The sequence below is a fragment of the Phaethon aethereus genome (assembly GCF_964289735.1).
Source record: "Phaethon aethereus genome assembly, chromosome: 11".
In the NCBI taxonomy this organism is placed as follows: domain Eukaryota; kingdom Metazoa; phylum Chordata; class Aves; order Phaethontiformes; family Phaethontidae; genus Phaethon; species Phaethon aethereus.
In genome coordinates this window covers 17312191-17331213 of record NC_138587.1, presented here as the reverse complement: position 1 = coordinate 17331213, position 19023 = coordinate 17312191, and the positions used below count along the sequence as shown (strand labels likewise).

General features: G+C 52.7%; 1 protein-coding gene across 1 annotated transcript; it reads right to left on the bottom strand.

Moving 5' to 3' along the window:
• Positions 1 to 605: 605 nt before the first annotated feature.
• Positions 606 to 6796, bottom strand: DUSP7 (dual specificity phosphatase 7; the record flags this gene model as incomplete). Its single annotated transcript, XM_082004860.1, has 3 exons — positions 6062 to 6796; positions 3381 to 3809; positions 606 to 913 (listed from the first exon to the last, which is right to left on the bottom strand). Exons 1-3 carry the CDS (start codon positions 6471 to 6473, stop codon positions 606 to 608), a joined length of 1149 nt encoding a protein of 382 aa, XP_081860986.1. The 5' UTR covers positions 6474 to 6796.
• Between the last annotated feature and the right edge of the window lie 12227 nt (positions 6797 to 19023).

Sequence of the window (19023 nt, the reverse complement as noted above, 5' to 3'; positions counted from 1 at the left end):
AGTGTGCAAAATGCATTTGGTCAATATAAACATTTGATTAAAAAAAATAATAAATGATCAAACAAGAAACAGAATAAAATACTGGTTTTGCAACCTCGTCTGTACAAACAGTCAGGAACTTACATATTTAAAAAGAGTTTGAACCCAAAGCTCGAGTAAGATCTACCTTTTCTTTTTTTAAAATCAAAAAAAGTAAACTTGGGTTTTAAAACAGTCTTGGCCCAACACCTTTTGTTCAAGGTTTCCAAGTGCATAAATCTCCTCACTTTCCACAGCAAGCTAACCTCCGGTAGCTCTTCACATGTGTGCGTGCTCTGACAGTCCCAATGCACCCAGGAAAGCGGTTATTGCCGGTAACAGCTGCGTTCAAAACGCTGTAACATCGCCCGTATTAAATAACCCCCTGTAAAAAGACTACCTCTTCAAACCACTTTGATCAGGATACTAATGAACGGCATTAGCCTTCTTAAAGCAGCGATCAGGCACCTCTGCCCAGAGAAGCTAGTCGTTTCAGAGCTGCCTGGCAAGACGGATATTTTTGTAAGAGTTGAAATGCTCAAGAGAAGCAATTCGATGCTCAAGTTCCCGACCAGGTGCCATCCCCTTCATGTGGACTCTAGAGTGTTCAGCTGAAACAGGTTGTGGTTGGTGGGGGTGGTGAAGTAGAGCTGTTCGCTGGGCGAGCGGTTGTCGCAAGGGCTGTTGAGTCCCAGAGTCCTCTCAAAGTCCAGGAGCTGGCCCATGAAGTTAAAGTTTGGGGAAATGTTGGATTTTTTCCTTTTGACAAAGTCATAGGCATCGTTCAGGGACAAGTTGAGTTTTTGCATCAAGTAGGCAACAGTGACTGTTACGGACCGGCTGATGCCAGCGAGGCAGTGAACAAGGATCCCACACTTCTTGGAACGGGCCTCATCTGAAACAAGACAAGGGGAAGGGGGAGTCCATTATTCTGCACCAAAAATGCATGGCTTTGGAGCAGGGCCAGGTGGCAGCTGCAGGCTCCCAGGACCAGGACAACTGCCAGAACTGGATCCCCTGCTCCTAGTGACACCATCTCGTGTCCCTTTGACACCCACATCTCTCCCCACTGGGCTCCTGAGATATTCCCACTGCACGGCGAAGCTGCACATTCCCGTTCCACACAGCAAGGCTAAGCATCTCACGTGCTTGAGAAGCATTAATCAAGCCTGGCAACACATCCCTTGCCTAGGGAGCATTGGTACCCTCTATTCAACCAGAGAAATAGAGTAACCCACAAAAGGCAGGTGGAGCTGGAGACAACAGCTCCAAGGAGATGCTGGTGGTCGGCCATAGCACACCCACCTCAACACCAACTAACTGAGGAAGGCTGCGCACTTGATGCGAGACTACAGCCCAGCACCATGCAAGCTATTCTCTTCCGCTGTTCTTGTCCTCCTTCCACTAGAAAGTTATCTGAATGTAGTCGAAGCCAATTTAAGCAGAGTCTGAAGTGCAGGAACTTCCCTTATTGTGAAATTGTTCTTTAGGATCGACAGAAACGCACTTCATTACAAACAAATGCTTGTGTTGGAGGAGACTCTCAAGATGAATGGTAGCAGGGAGCAGGAATGCAGGCTGGACCAAAAAATGCGAGAGAACAGCGATGAAATTTCCCCTCCCTTGCCACCGATTGAAAAGCACACACACACTCATTGTCTCTTGCACAGCCGGAACAGCGTGATCCCTTTATGAATTGACATCTTAGTGCTGAAAGAGGGACACGCCGCTGAGAGCGCTGAATGCACGTAAGTAGCCAGTGCTGCTTACTTCTGGGCAGCCCTATTTGAAGTCAGTCACTTGAGTGAGAGCTTGTTGGGAAGGGAGAAGGTGGCAGGAGAAAAAGGATCCTGGGGCAAAGCCGGAGGTGAGAGACACTGGCACCACGACCGCGGGGGAGAGGAAAGAAGATGCAGGCAAACCCCAAAACCAAGCAAGAATTTCTAGTACAGCGGGCAATTGCCCCCCAGCATACCTCCCACCAGTCTCTCCCTGTTCAACATTTTTCTGAGACATTTTTGCCTTTCGCCTGACCTGTGCTGCATTTCTTGGTGTTTGGTTTTAGAGTGAGGTAATCCTCCATTTCCTGTCATTAACTGGAAAGCACAAGCGCGGTGGTCACAGAGACATCGTCTGACTAGAGCAGACAGATCCCAAATGCCACATGCCAGCAGGAACCCCATACCTCACCCCTGACATTTAATACCATGCTCTATGCGGGAAGTACAGATGGGACGTTAGATGGGTCCCTGCTGCCACACTGAAGCAGCCACTTCTGACCACAATCCTGTTACTAGAGGACAGAAGCTGGGGGCAAAAGAGAGCGTGTGGGAACCAGGGTTTCCGACGGCTGAAAAGCAATCGAGGACCTACCGGTGCTCTGCCCCGTTTCAGGCCTTACATAACAGCAAGCAAGCGCATGCAGCAGGGTCCAAAATGGGGGGCAACAAGGCAGCATCGAAACAGGCTGCGCAGGTTTCAGTCTGAAGGTAAAGGTGCCCCTCGCCTTTACCTACACCAATGTTTTAAACCAGATACAAAGCCACAGGGCTTTTAATAGTTAACGGTGGTAATGACCACCTGTGCCATTCAGCCCCCAAAAATCAGAACTGATTAGGCTAACGACTATCACCAGACAGCACAGGTCATGCTGGAAGTGTACATCCCTACTCAGCCCGACAGAGACTTCTCACAGAATAAGAAGCAATTTTCAAAGTCAATGCTAGCCTGGGAGAAGAGATTTGCCTCCCTGTGCCCCTCCCCACGACCAGCCAAAGCTGTCTCGGGGGCTGTCTGCACAGCGGTTTTTCCAGTTGAGCTCTGCAGTGTAATTATAATCACTAACTCATTGTGTTGACACTTACCTTAGGAGAAGTATCCATACAAGGAGTTAGTTATGCTAGGGCGACTTACAGCGGGATCGCAACTAGGCTAGCAAATCCCCTTGGGAAAAGAAAACATCCCCCTCGCCCCAGTTTTTAACCACACTTGGGGCTAAGGAATTGCTGGCAGCAGTCACGTTAAAGCAACTCCCGTCAGCGCTCATTCCTCCGAGCGAAGCAGGCGAAGGAGCCCCTGGTTCAGCCATGTCACACCAGTGCAAATCCCCATACAAGGGCAAGAGGCAGCGGGGCCGGCCCTACCACTTGCAGGTAACCCAGCTGAGGTGCTGCAAGAGGGCTGAATTTTGGAAGGGGAGGCCTCCCTGAATCCAGCCAGGGTGACACACACCAGACGTGCTAAGCTAGCACCGATGCTGTGCCCCAGAGAGGTGAGGGCAGAGACGAGCAGCAGCCCTGGGAAGCGGGTTGCCACATTCCCAAGCGGTGAGTATGAAAAGACATGTTCTGCCAACTACCTACCAATGAAAGCAATGGCCTCGGGAAAGAACTGCGAGAGGTTCTGGCTCCAGTGATCTGAGATGGGGATCTGCTTGTACTTGAACTCTCCATCGTGCTCAAACATGTTTGGCAGGTTGGGAGTCACATTCAGGATGTATTTAATGCCATATTTGCCCAGGACGTCCAAGTTGGTCGAATCTTTGGCACAGCCCAGGTACAGGTAAGGTAGGATCTGGACCGGAAAGGCAGGCTGATTGTTAGGGATGGGGCTCCCGTCCGACTCCGTGGCACTGCTGGGTTCCCGGTCAGATTCGCCATCTGAGCAGTCAGAGCTTATCCGCAGCCCTCCCAGGCCAAGGACCGATGCTGGGGGAGAGTTGCTGGGCGAAGAGCTGTCAAGGTTCGTCTCACAGTGCTCCGAATATTCAGTCTGAAACTTGTTAAAGCCACCTGGGAAGGGGGAAAGGAGAGAGGGATGGGGAGAGGCAGAGAGAAAAAGATGGTTTATTCTTCAGAATGGGAAATCCTTCTACCTGGACACATGTGCATGTTACTTAGCAAGTCTTTGCCAGAAAAAAGCTGGTATACCTTCAACTTCACACCCAGAAAGGTATCTCCCTGCTCCCTCATCTTCCCCGGGCAGACTGCTACTGCGCAAACAGGTCCCAGGAAGCCACAGAGTGTTTCTTACAAAGTTCGATATTGCTTGGATAAACAGGGGCCAAATCTCAATCGCAAAAGAAACAAACATCAAAAATAAAATCAATGGCAAGAGACAAATCTTGCCTTGTTTAGCTTCTCAGAAATAAGGGTCTAGGGCAGTTTAGGCAAGAGCTATTATGCCACCTAGACAGAAAAGCACAAAAGTATCTGCGTCTGAAAAGATAAAGCAGGAACAACCACCACATACCCGGTCCAGACACTAAAACCCAATAAAATAATTCACCTTCAAGCATGAGAAGAGGCCGTACATTTTGTTAGAAAGTGATTCTCACCCTTATTTTATCACGACAAACACACTTTGTGACAGAGCAGCATCACAGGTTTTTTCTTCACCCAAAACCGCAGCAGGCTTGTGGGGGGACGGGAACCCCTCACGTCTGCTCCTAAGTCCTTTTCTCCAGCTCCTCAGCTCAACAGTTTGGGAAGGAAGGCAGAGGCAGGGAAGCAAAAAAACCCCACCGATCTACCTCTTTTCCAGGCAATATTAAACCGGAGCTCCGCCATCGGTATCTGACACTGACAAATGGTTTAATTAGAAAGGCCTCCTGGAAACTTTGTTAGTGGGTTCGGCGGTTGTGGCGGGGTCACTGAGCAGGACAGACAGCTCCTGCCACATCCATTCATGAAAAAGGCTCGTCCTCGTCCTCCTCCTCCCCCCTGCGCCGCCAGACAGCGCCGAGGAGCCATTTTGGAATTTTAATTGGAAACATTTCCCACCGAGGCTCCTGGAAAAAGGCAGAGAAGGGCTCAACTCCTCCCCTGCCCATCAGGCAGCTTAGGAGTAACTTACTCCTAAGTAAGCTGCTCCTTCCTGTGAGGAGTGAGGACAACGGGGAGAGAAACGGAAAGACAAAGTGAAGGAGCAACGGAGCTCATTGGGAGACCCCGAACCAGGCTGGGATGAGGGATTCACCCATCAGCACAGGCAGGGAGTGGAGGGACGGGGGGTGGAAAGTGGGATCATCCCCCTGCACTTGGGCCCCCTCTCATCTTTGAAAGAGGCTTGTGCGGGCAGCGCAGCCCTGATGGCTGGTCCCCAAATACCTGCCTGTCCCCCTGCCACCCCAACCCCTTACCAGGGGCTCTCCCGGCTACCCAAAAAGAGTCAATCACGAAGCAGCAGTGTTTTTTTAAAGGGCTGCAAGTGGCAACTTTCTTCACCGCTCTCCCCCCGCTCCTCCAGCACCCCTCCGCTCTCCTGTTATTTCTGCCTCAAACCCGCCACCCAGCGACCGGACTGGGAGGACGGGAAGGGTCCCAGCAGCCCAGCTGTGGGCTCTAGCTCAGCCCGCTGCGGAGGCCTGCTAGGATCTTTCAAAATGGCCAAAAAACCCAGAAAAACATCCCACACCAAAAAAAACCCAAAACAACCAAGACCGCAAACCAGCTCCAGCCCGCACGGAAGGCCGTGTGCGGGGCTCGGCTGCCCCCTCCCAGCCCCGCCGGCGTTTCCAGGGAAAGGGGGAGAAAAACCCCAGCGGTCGCTTTTCGGGGATGGAGGAGAGAAAACAAAACAAAAAAAGGGGTGGGCTCTCCTGCTCCCCCAAAATCTGGCAATCCCTGCAGGAGGGGCTGGAGGGGAGCCTGGCTCCGGGGCGAGGGGCGCCGCGGCGGGCGGCAGCGGCGCCCAGCCGGGTCGGCTTGGGACAGGGCAGCGCTCTGGGGGGGGGGGAGACTTGGGGAGGGGCGGGGGAGACGCAGGAACAAGCCAGGCGCTCCCGGCCGCTTCCAGCCTGCGACCATTTTGTGCGGGGAGTTAGAGCGGGATACAGAGGGGAAAAAAATATATATATGTAAAAATCAAAATAAAATCAGGGGGAGGGAGGAAGCAAAAGAACCCAGCCACCTCCGGCCGGCCAGCGACGGGCGCCCGGCAATGCAGGGCCCGGCCGGGGCTGCGGGGAGCCGGGGCGGGACGGACGGACACGGACAAGGGCTGCGGGAGCCGGCCGGGGCTGGAAGAAGGAAGGGCACCTCACCTTTTAGGTAATAGGCTTTGCAGCCATCATCGCGCAGCTTCTGGAGCAGGAGCCCCAGGACGGAGGTGGCGGCGCCGCCGTCCTGCCAGTCGGCGGTGGCCTCGTCGTAGAGCAGCACGGTGTCGGCCTTGCAGCGCTTGACGAAGCGCTCCTTGTCCTCGTGGTTGGGGATGATGGAGCGGATGGGCAGGTTGCCCTTCTTGAGGCGGCGCAGCATGAGCCCGGGGATGGCCAGGTTGATGGCCGTCTCGATGTGCGAGCTCTCGAAGAGCTCGTGGGGGCGGCAGTCGAGCAGCAGCAGCGAGCGGCCGCCGCCCGACTCCAGCTCCTCCTGCAGCCACTCCGCGCTCTTGCACGGCATCGCCGCAGCCATGGGCGCCCGCGGGGAGCTCCCCCAGACCTGCGTTTTCATGGGGCTCGGCAGCGGCGGCCGCCAGCGCCCGGCCCACCGGCCACCCACGCGGCGGCCGGACGCGGCCCCGCTCTCCCCCGCCCCGCACCGGGGTGGCTTCGCGCTGTGCCCGACGCGGCTCCGCTCCGCGCGGCCGTGGGTGCGCGCTGCCTGCGGCCCGGAGCGCGGCGGACCCCGCTCTGCCCTACGCGGTGCGCCCCATCCCGGCGGCCTCAATTAAAGAGGGGCTTCGCCGGCGGCTCGGCGTGTCATGCCTCGGGAGGCGGGGCGGGCGGCGGGGCCGGCCGAGCGGCAGCAGGCCCCGCCCGGCGCGGCGCGGATGGGTCCGGCGCGGCCCCGCGCACACGCACCGGGGGGCGCGAGCCCGCGGGAAGACCCCGCCCACCAACCTCGCGTCACCTTCCTGCCGCCACGCCCCCAGCACCAATGAGGGGCCGTGGGGGATAGCGGGCGAGCCCAAATATGGGCAGGGGGCGGGGCCGGCGCCGGCCGTGGAGGGAAGGGGGCAGAGCGCGGGAAGGCGCGCGGTGCCCGCGCATACCGGCCCACGCTGCCGGGAGCCCACGGTGCCGCCGGGCAAAGCCAGCCCCCCTCGCCGGGCCTGGACGCCGCCCCCTCGCCTCCCGTCAGTGTTCAGCCAAAAGTTTAAGAAAAAGTTATGGAAGTGAAGTGAGGCGGTCCATGGGACCAGCGGGTGTGGAGGCCGGCATGGGTTTCGAATGGGTCATGCCCAGCCCTGCCTCAGTCTTTGACAGCAACGCACAGTTCCAAAATAAAATTGACTGAGACTCATTAAGCCTCCGTGTTCCCTTTCGTTTTCAGAATGAGCCTCAAAATAGATGATTTTGTCTGTGCATCCTCATTTATTTTTGGAGTATCTTCCCTATTGGTATCCACTACTATAAATACAAACCTTTTGTGCTGCAATACTGAAATTTCAAGACAGGAATGTAACCGGAAGCAAGCTTCTGGTTTCCTTCCATCTTCTATGTGCCTTTTCAATGTGAATTAGTCTGCCGGTACCAGAAGCTTTCCGTGCCTCACATAAACTGTTTCTGTTACAAAATAGATTTGATCTTTCTCTTTTTAATGAGCAGAATGACATTAAAAACGTGGTTTTGTATGAGCTGCTTCTATTGCAGTCTATTTTCACCATGAAGGCAGTCAAACATTGATGGGTTGCTCAGAGAAGTTGTGCAATCTCCATCCTTGACAAGGTTCAACTCAGCACAGCCCGGCATAACCCCGTCTGACCTCAGGGCTGACCCAGCTTAGAGCAGGACCTGTGATCCCTTCTCATCTGGGTTATCCTACAAGCCCCTGCTCTCCAAATTCCTGTGGGCATCAGTGGGAGAGGGAACGGCTCCTCCTCCCCAGCCTGAGACAGATGAGCCATTCCTTTTCAGCCCTAACTTCTGTTCTCTTTAGCCTTTTACTACAAACTTTCTCAGTAAATGCTGTTACAAAGGGAAGAGTCAGGGTCTGTCTCACCAGCAGATTCCCAGGCTCAGTGACCTGACTAGGTCTTGACAGGGTTTTTTCCCAGCTGTCTGAGTTTCAAGACCTAGGCTGTATCTTGTGTAACAGGAAAGATATTGTTCTTTAAAACACCCACCCCACCCCCCGCAAACAAACGTGCACACACACACAGAGTCTTCGTCGTAATATTTTTTAAAACTGTGCTGTTCAAATGATGTTGTCTCAAGGCAAAAAAACCAAATTGGATTGTATTTAAGGACACTTTTCATCCAGTCAAGATCTGCTTTTCTCAAAGACAAGATCTACTACTGAAACTGTAACAGAGCCACTGTCTCCTCAGTGGTCTTTTATATACCCTTGACACATAAAATATCCCAACGAGGACGTTTGCCTCTGTCTTTAGTACAAAAGCAGCAGTCAGCTGCGCTGTCTCTTTTTAGTTTAATTCTTAAGTCTGGATCCCGATGAAAATACGGACTAAACACATCACTTGAGCACATACTTAACTTTGAGCACGATGAGCATCCCGTTGCAAAACACTCTGTGATTTCAGTGGGACCATGCTCCAAACCGTTTGCGGATTTCGTCGGCATCAGCAAAATAAATGGCTTGTTCTATGTCGCTTTTTTTTGTGACTCAAGTGTGCCCAAGAAAGCGGAACAGCAGAAGCCGTCCACTTCCCTTGCCCAGTTTATTTTTACCGCTGGTTGCTGTGGGAAGCTATTGTGATTCAGCGTTACAGTAGGAAGTTACTAACGCCGCTCTCGCAGCAGAGGATGTTGAGGTTCTTATGCAAGCCACAGTGAAAATAGCTGACCTTTCAGTATGTTTATCAAAGCACCTTCAATTCACAAGGGGAACAGCAGCGGGTTGTGCAAAGAACTTACATCTGGGTCTAAAGCCCTGGGTGTACTGAAAACAGTGCCCAGCAACCTCATGGGGACCCCTCAGCTCCTCTTGGGCGGCACGAGGGGGGCAGGTGTAACCATCGACGTGTGCTGTGAAACCAGAGGAGAAATGTTTCACCTCCGTTTTGCGGTCGCATTAGCAACCACATAAGTTTCGGGACAGGCTCCAGGCGCATCACCTGCAGAGGCAAGACCAGATTTTGCCCCGACGAGGGCGAAAGCGAAATAATGTCACCTAACGCTGGCGTGGCATCCTCTGCCTGCCCAGCCAGGAGCTGAGGGGCGCTGGGGTGGGGGAGCGACAGAGATTCCCCTCGCTTCTCCCATCTCCGGGCCCTCAGGAGTGCGACCCAGCAGGCAGGCGCAGGCAGGGCTGGCCGCTGCAGGGCGGGCAGCGCAGGGGCAGCGGCCGGTGCCAGCCTGTCGGCATGCTGCCCTCTTGAGTCAGCCGCCCCGAAATGCACCGCAGCCAGAAGCCAGACCGAGTTATCATCCTCCAGCGCCCGGCTCCCCTGCCCTGGCCTTGCACCCTCCCTGCGGCAGCCCGGGCTGCCGTCCAGGGGGGTTTCTCCCGTGAAAGAAAAAATCTCTGCCCTGCAGAGAGCCGTGGGCATCCCTAGCAAATCCCCTCCCAAGGAGAAGGCACCCGCGCGGCTTCCCGAAACGTGGCAGGTCAGAGCATGCTGGGCTCAAGGGTCTCGGTGGTGGTTGTCTCACCACGTACGTGGCTTTGCTGACAGCTCAAAGATCAGCACGTGTCCAGAAATGAACAGCTTTCGCCTCAACGCCACAGAGTCCCAGGCGCTTGCGACAAGGACAGCACGAGGGGATAACCACTCTACACATGGACTGCCATTGTCTCTGTGCCGTGCCGCCACAGCAGGCCCCGGGTTTCTAATACATAGGGCTATGTGCGTCTTTCTGCTTGTTGTTCTGCTGCAGAAAGACTCTCCCCTCCAACAGTCTTTCTACTTGATGCCCAGCATGGTGCCCAGCAACTTCCCCATGCCCAGAGCCATGTCTTGCCGGCTTGGCTTCAGATTGCTTTCATCCTCATCCATTCGACCTCCTGCGATGCCGACGCAGCCGCTATCTCGGGTTCCTCATTTCCATCGCCACCACGTCTCTTTTCCCAGGTTCTCTGCCGAACCCACAGGCTGTGTTTTGATGTGCCTTTTCCACCTGGGTCTTCATGGCAGAACACGAGGTAAAGGCATGGTTAGCAGACGTCTACCCAAAACTCACTCCAGGCCCCGACAGCCCCTGCAGTGGCATTGCTCCCACAGATGTGACAGACACTACTTTGAGCCAAGGGAGCAGCCAAAGACTGAGTGAAGGGCAGAAGGTGGCACGCCACGAGGGGACTCACGGTACAGCTTAGGTGAGGGCTAGGGTTCCCAAGGATTTGAAGAGGAAAGCAAAAGTATTTGCAGTCAGAAGCTGGTCAGAAGTTAAATCACATTTTCTTCTTCAAAATGAACCGCTGAAAAGCACGTGGGGTTTTTTTTTTATTTTTAACATGCACTTTCTCAACAACACTGCACCCCAAAAGGATTTTCCTTCCAGTCTCAGCTGTCAAAGCAGCCCTTCCCCCAACAACTCTGGGCTGTAGCAGCTAAACCTTCCTAGGACTTATCTTCTCATTGCTCAGTCAGCTGTTTACAACATCTAATAACAAGTATCAGGTATGATTCATGGCCCAGATCTCAATCCATAAAGCTATTAAGCTCCTTCTAGCAGGACTCTTCACCTGTCTCAGGTGCCTGTGCTCAAATATCCATCAGTACCAAGAAAGGATGCTCCTTCCTGGCAGTTTAACGATGGACTGGCAGCTCGAAGCAGTATTTTGCAAACAGTATTTCAGCTGGGAATTTGCTCAGGTGACCTGGGCTCCCAGGGTGGCTTCTGGTTTGCTCTGTGACATTGACTAAAATCGCAATTTTCTATACTGCAGTCGTCCCATCTGCAGAATGGGGCTAGTGCCTCCCCAGCACCTTTGCAAGCATTTGGGTGCTAGGGGAGCAGGCAGGTGGGCTGGTGTGGTGTTAACATCCTCTTGCAGTGCTGAATTTCTTGGATTGAATCACTTTTTTTCTATATTTTAAAAAATAAAAAGCTTTATATTTAATTTCAGCTTTCCTTCCTGACTACTTAATTGAGGTAGGAGTTATTTTGTCAGGGAAGGGCACTCGGTGATGGTTTACCTCGTGTTTCATTAATACATGTAAGAGGTTAACTCCTGGTAGAGAAATAGATGCATGATTTTAACGGGGGGGGGGGGAAACAAACCAAATTTGCTTTCTACTCCTGCACTAATTTGTGACTATTTTTATCAATGTTAACACTGAGCCAGGGTAAAAATACTCCCTAGAAAGTTTAGAATTTACATTTGTCTTCATATATATTCAGCAGAATTCTAGCTCCCCAGCCTCCGCACTGCCTAATCTGGATTCATTAGCTTCACCCGCCCCCGAGAAAAATGTCAGATGACTTTGGCCTGGTGAAGCGCTTCACCCACAAATGCTCAGCGGGAGGATCTAAGCACAGTGCTCTCCTCTCTGCAGCAAGCTGTCCCTGTGGAGCATCAGCTCTGACACCCCAGGCATCCAACTCAGCGATGGGAACAGATTCCTTCTTCCTAACGCAGCCCCGCGTCAGAGCAAAGTCTCCAGTGGGCTCCATCCTGCGAGGGTGCTGAGCCCTGGCAAGCATCTTTCCCGCTGCTGCCCCAGCAAAGGCAGGTAGATGTAGGCTGGGGAAGAAATGCCACGAGGAGAAACCTTCGTGGAGCATCTTGTGAAGCAGGAGGAAGCCATGAGCATGTTCAGCCTGCACCTCCAGGTCCTTGGGTGGTGCCATTTTTCCTCTGTTAAATGGGCATAGCATCGTTTGCCTCTCCAAGATGCACTTTTGCTGCAGAGCTGGAGACTTTCATGTCAACGTGTCAATGATTTCAGGTCCAAAGACAACAAAATTTCTCTCCGGCATTTTCCTGCAGAAGAAGCAAACCAACCCTCCTGTGCAAAAGCCAGGAGGCACCTTTGCGTCTGTGCAACCCGACCTGATGTAGGAGCCTTCTCCTCAGGCTGGTTCTCACCTTTCCGCCATGTAGGTCTCCAGGTAGATCTAGAAGCTCTGTGGCAACCACAGGGGAGCAAATCTGTGTGCAGAGTGCTGCAGGCCTTGTAGAACATGGACATTCGCTTCCCTTTAAACACCTCCGCAGCAAAACTTGAGGCTCCAAGAACCCCATTTTTCTGTTTTCTGTGATCATCAATTAGTGGTCACAGAAGCCCAGAAGGGCTGGGGGGAAGCCCCTCTAAGGAGTGTCTGGTCCAACCTGTGTCTCAGCAACCTGTTAGAGCAGGTGCTGCATCGCAGCTGGGCATCCCAATATCTCCAAGCATGGAGACTCCACAACACCTCTGGGCAACCTGATGTAGTGTTTGATCACCCTCACAGTGGAAAAGTGTTTTCTTAGCTTAGCTGCCATGTCCTGTGCTTCAATTTGTTCCCATTGCCTCTCATCGTTCCACTGGCAACCCAAGAAAAGTCTGGGTCCATCTTCACAGTTTGAGGAAACCGCTGCCTGTTTACGGAAAGGGGTGTGCTTCCACTCAGGTGCGAAAAATCCAGTCTGCAGAGCCAAAAGTAGTTTTTCTGGGAAATACTGGCTCAGCTTTTCTCACAATGCTTTGGCTGAGATAGCTGGTTACACGAAAACTCAGGAGGTCCCCATGCTTTCTATGAACACCAGGACAGAAAAGGGTCTTGTGTTTAAGCAGGAGCCAAGAGCCTCCATGGGCTCCCCAGCAAGGGAGGGCAGCCCCAATCTAACTAAAGTGGGAAAATACCGATGGGCAACTTCTTCCCTGCCTCTGCTTCCTGGGCTCCAGGCTCCTTCCAGAGGAAGAATTGGAGAATATTTAAAATTATTTATTCTTTTAGCAATGGCCTTTATGTGAGCAGGTATGGAAGCCACGTGCCATCACCCTTACCAAATCCTCCCTTGCGGAGGATTAGAGGAGGGGGCAGCTCCAATGCTCTCTTTGGCATTAGACCCTCCAGAGCCCTGTCACCACGATGATGGACAGGGTATTTATAGGACTTAAAAAGCCAGTAACATCTACTCTCCAGCCTGTCTCATACATATATTGGACACAGACTGCACGGCACGTAGTTGAATATATATCTACATACCCCATTTATAACCATTCCTCCTTTTGTATGCCAAAAAAAAGCCAGGCAAGAGAGGAATAGCCCAAGACGGCGACTGCGGGACCTGTTGGTGCTACCTGAGCACGTCCCCTCTGATCCACTCGTGTCTCCATCACCTCCCCAGCTCCACAGTTTTGGCATCCGCGGCTGCCTGCCATACGTGCACGTCAGTTCCTCGGCAGCCTCTCCCCGGCGGCCAGGCTGTTTTCAAGAAGCAATTTCCTGCGGAGAAATATTTCTTTTCCAAGGAGGCTGAGTGGCGAGCTTCCTGGTGCGGGCTTTTCACAGGAAACCATTGCGAAAGCAGCTTCACCACCCACCAGGAAGGGCTGTAAACGGGCAGGGCGGGCGCAGGCTGCGCCCAGCTCCGCGTCCCTAGCCCGGCTCCCCGCCGTACGTGCCTCGGCGGTGAGCTTTGTGCCCCTCGCCCACCTCTCCCAAGCTGCTCCTGGGGCACTGGCTTGGGACAGGGGAAGCAGCCGGCTGGGAAAAGCTGGGATGGGTGCAGGCAGCACAGAGCATCCCGGGGAAGGTGCTGCGCAGCCCCTCCAGCTCCCAGCCTGTCCCTCCAGTGGAAGAAGCTGAGAGAAGACATGATGACTGCCACAGGCTTTGGCTCGCCAGCCTTTGCGCTCTCCCTCCTCGCTGCGTCGCTGGGTCTGGTTTCAAGCAGGGCCACCAACTACCTGTCCTAGGCTTCTCTCCCCCGCGGCGCTGGGCGGTCGCCGCTCCTCAGCCTGGCTCTGCGAGGCGCCTGGGTTTCCGGGTGCTCTTCAGAACGCGAGCCCCGCCAGGGCTTCTCCCCGCTGCTGAAAGCGCGAGGCGGCCCAGCTCAGCCCTGCTGTGGCGGATCTGAGGCCGTGCCGGTGGCTTCGGCAGTGCTGGCTGGGATTCACGCCGTGACATCCACCTGCCTGCCGACGCAACCCCGCACTGCTCCAGTTAAGCCCTTGAGCCGATGCGGAGACACTGGGGAAGGAGGCACCGTGCTGCCGCTTCTCCGCCTGTGGCTTTAACGTCGATTATTTTAAAGTTCATGTTCTTTTATTCCAATGGGCGGGGCAGGTCTCCCAGCCCGCGCACGTCCCCCCACAACGCTGCTTTTCATTCACGTAGTTGTTCTGGTTCGGGTGTATTTGGTGGCTACTAATGGACTGGCAACCCTGGCTCCTGCCCCGCTTCGAGGTCTCGCCACCCGTGCTGTGGCAGCACAGCCTTTTCACTGAGAAGTCTTGCTGGCCACCCGTGAAGATGCTCCGGTTCCTGCGGTTTCTTTCTTGCACCAAGTCCTCTGGTTTTGCAACCCCTCACTGCGATTAAAATAAAACCGAACAAAAGCCAGGAAGCCACTTCCATGAAGCGTTTCACGAGCAAGGGGCTGGTTCCCCTTTCAAAGCTTCGGAAAACAACTTCTGTTTTCCTCCTGGTGTTAGTAATGTTCAGCTGAACCCAGCTTTTTTCCCCCAAAAAAAGTTTCGTTTCCAGGAAACAAAGCTATATTTTGAACACAAAGCATCTCTTGGGACAATTTCTTTTTCACTTGTTCTTTTTTTTGTTTAATGTATTTAACAAAATTCCTATTTTCTGTGAACGTGTTCAGCCAGTCACCGGCCCAGCCTGTTTGACACTCTTGGGTACACTCACAGCTTTCAGAGACACATATATGACCTGCAAGAAGATGACCCAGCCCAGAGGGAACTGGATCAGGTCTCAGGGAAGAGACTGGTCCTTTTCCAACTCACCACTGGCCTAATTGTGTGATGCTGGGCAGGTCCCTTCCCCCGTCTGTGTCCTGCTTCCCCATCCTTGAAATGCAGTTAAAGCCCCTTCATGCAGCACTTTGCTGGACCTAAGAATTTGCAAGAAATACCTGAAATACCCACAAGGTGCAAGTCCAGTTTCCATCAGTGGCAGCAGTGCTTGGTGACAAAGGAGGAATCGAAACCTTCTTCCTTCTTCTCCCTTGGCCTGCTGGCAACGCTCTTCCTAATGCCACCCATGATGTTGCTGGCTGTGAGAATGCTCTGGTGGCTCATGGTCAACTTGCTGTCCACCAGGACCCCCCAGGTCTTTACCTGCAAAGTTGCTTTCCAGCTGGTTGGCGCCCCAGTATGTACTGGTGAATGGGGTTATTCCTCCCCGGGGGCAGGAGCTCATACCTCCCTTGGTTGGACTTCATGAAGCTCCTCTCTGCCCATCAAGATCCCTCTGAATAGCAGCACAACATTCTGACGGATCGGCCACTCCTCCCAGTTTTGTATCTTCTGAAAGCTGGAGCACTCAGTCCCATCATCCAGGTCATTAATAAAGACGTTAAACAATATTGGGGCCAGTGCTGACCCTTGGGACACACCACTGGCCTCCAGCTGGACTTTGTGCTGCTAACCACAACCCTCAGAGCATGGCCGTTCAGCCTGGTTTTAGTTCATCTCACTGTGCACCAGGAAGGACACACCAACATGGTGTGGAGAAGGAGACCTACCCTCTGAGTGCTGTGGGCCTGTCTCACTGTGCCTGCCCGGCTGCTGAGCCATGGCAAAGATGTCCTGGCTGCAGCTTCTGCTCCTCCTGGGCCCAGCTTTGCAGCCGGTCCCGTGGTTCCTTTGGTTCTTTCCTGTGCTGTATGTCAGTGAGGAAGATGCCACAACTTCCCCAGATGTCTTCCAAATCCCTTGGTGTGGCATCAAGCAATTTATCTATTTATTTCACAACAGCCAAGACCTGGAAGCTTTGCTGGACCCTCAGCCCAGTCTATAGCTCCAGCAAACACAGCAGACAAGATGTTGGATGGAATTGGTGTGAGGAACCAATGCATAACCCATCATCATCGCAGGCACTTGCTGGATCCTGCCCAAGACACCATGCACGTTGCCATGCTCGCTGACAGCATCATCTCTGAAGCGTTCTCAAGGGTCTGGAACTTGCTTGAGTGTGGCTTCTAGGGGTCAGCTTTGGTGGCCAAAGGGGACTTGGGGGAAACCTTCCCAGCTGTAGTAACAGCCCAGCTTTCACAGGCAGCTGCTATAGCTGGGACGGCCCCGGGACACGTGCAAAGCCGGGGGGCAGGGAGAGCTCACATCATTTAATAGCTCAAGTGGTGGAGCATGGAGGAAAGGATGAGCTTTGAGATATATGAACCCCCCTGAAAGGGGGTTGTGGTGAGGTGGGTGTTGGTCTCTTCTCCCAAGTAACTAGTGATAGGACGAGAGGAAATGGCCTCAAGTTGCGCCAGGGGAGGTTTAGATTGGGTATTAGGAAAAATTAGATATTACGAAAAATTCTCTCTAGTGGTCAAGCATTGGAAAAGGCTGCCCAGGGACATGGTAGAGTCACCATCACTGGAAGTGTTCAAAAAATGCGTGGTCGTGGCGCTTCGGGATATGGTTTAGTGGGCATGGTGGTGTTGGGTTGATGGTTGGACTTGATGATCTTAAAGGTCTTTTCCAACCTTAATGATTCTGTGATTCTGTGATATGCCTCTCCACATCTGACTGCTGACCGCAGCAGGGGGGTGCATGTGGCCTGAGGACACACAGGGCACAAGGAAAGGGAGATCCTGCAAGAAGCTTGTGCCGCTTCAGCACACGCGTGCGTCGTGCCTGTGTGTCACTGTTTCTTCACTCCCGATTTGAAAGGCGAGGAAGCAGTGACCAGAGAAAGAGGTGACCAGGCAACTTTTAAGCAAACGCATCCTGGGGAATGAGTCACCAGCTTCGCATGAGAAGCCAGACTCATCTCTGGAGGGAGAGGGGCATCAGGCAAGATGAACGCTCCAGGGAGATGCCTGCAGCATGATTAAAAGGCAGCTTGGACCTTGCATTAGGAGACCCTTCCAAGATGGCAGGCGGAGGTGTGGGGTCAAAGCCAAGTAGGCTTTGGGTGCGTCCACGTGGCTCAGTGTGCAGCGAGCCGGCCCCGCAAAACGGCTGGCCACGAGGACGCAGTGGTGGGAGCACAGCTCATTGAGGTAGGCTGCTCCCAGGAGCTGGAGAAATCACAGCACCCACCTAACTCACGCTTCCCTCAGGAAAGTTCAGGAAGGCTTGGGTCTGGGTGGTGGCATTTCTCACAGGGAACGTTATTTCCTTGAAAACCGTGGGTATTCAGGTCAAGTAAAAGCTATTAGCAAAGAGCCATCAGACGCACTGAGCTGGTTGAGTCAGAAGGTAATTTCCAACAGCATCTAAGGTAATTTCCGAGGACCAGGAGTGTTTCATCACTGTGTTTTCCTGGTGACATCTTCAGCTGTCTTGCTTTTAAGAATCAGCCTTTTGTTTACTATTTTAGCATACTTCCCTCCGGAAAGCCTTTCATTCATTCCCCAACGTTACCTGTGGCTTTTCATCTGAGTGGGTGAAGAAGGAGGTGGAGGAGGAACAGCTCTTCAGCAGTGTGGCCAGTGTGCCAGAAGCAATACTTCTTTTTAAAGCTATTCATAAAGATAACGAGAGATGTGTTGGGAGGGGGATCTTCTGTAGTTGGAAAACATGAAATACAAGATGCTGCTGACTTTTCTGCTGGGGACCTGGCATTTCTGATGTTATCTCTCCCAGCGTTTGCTATATGGAGCAGATGCCCCAGAAGGGCAGCCGAGGTGGACGGACGGATGGGAGAGGAGCCCACTGAGGGACCCACATCTGTCTTAGAGAGGCTGCAAGGCCGCAAAGAGAGAATGAAATCTGGCTGGAAAAAAAAAATCTCAGAGCCCAGACTTGCTGGGTGAAAGGTGTTATTTAATTTAAAGAACTGGGACAGGAACCAGGGGTGCCAGGCTGAGCTGTTATCTGCTGCATCAGCTGTGAGTCTGGCTCAGTATTTCAAAATAAAATTAGACTTGCAGTATACGTCTTTAAATATTTAAATTACTTTCAGTAATTCATATGGTGACATTTAAACAAAGTAAGCCAAGCAAACGGCTCCCAGCGCTAAAAGGAAATGTTTGCAGGTAATAATATTTAATTTAAGAGGGAACAGCTGATATCAAGGCAGAATCTTAATGCTGAATTCAACCTACATTCCTCTCTGAACCAAGAAATGAAGAATAAATCCCTGGGCCTGCGAATGGTGAAACACACAGAGTGATGTGATTAAAGCGCTGGTCCCAGGCACCCCAATGGAGCTGTGAATGACATGCGTGCCAAAATATTGCAGGACCAGGGCCTCTGTGCAGAGTTCCTTTGTGGGCTCCCAAAGGTGGGGCTGGGCAGGTCCACGTCAGGGGCTGAGGACCACCAGGCTTGGCGATGCCCACCCCGTCTTGCCCCTCTCTGCGGCACCTTCCCTGCTCTCCTGCCTACCCGAATCTTTCCTGGCCCCTTCCCCATGAGTCTGTTTTAGTAACTAAAGGCGAAATCCAGCCTGGGTACAAACAAGCAAAACTCAATGAACTCAACTCGCACGCGGGCTGCGCTTCGCTGCTGGTGCTCCCGGCCAATTTGGAGAGCTTAGCTGGGCCTGTTACATCAGTCACACTGGATTTCATAACATTAGACATTTCAATGAGGGTGACTCATTCTCTCTTGAAATGTATTGTATGTATGAGCAAAGATGATTAACTTCTGCTGAATGGTATGATTTCTGGGATGGGAACTGCTATTAATTAGGAGCGGATCTCAGATGTTCACAAACCCTGTTTTCATGGCCTACTTTGTATATTTTTTCTCCATTCTTCTTGTTTTTTTAGCTCAGGATAAATATTCAAGTGCGCTTCCCTGCTATCTGTTGCTAAACCAGCCAGACGTCCAGCGAAGGCATCTGACTTTCACAGCCAGGCACAGCCCAGTGCTGTCAGTTCCTATGGCCAAGCTTCAACTACATGCCCCAAAAATCTCTGTTTTCACATTAAAGGCAAATGAAACAAAACAAAAGGGGGCTGCCAGCCTTTGCAAGTGCAGCAAAGTAGCCAGGGAAGTAAAATAAGCTTATGGCTCAGAATGTAAAATACG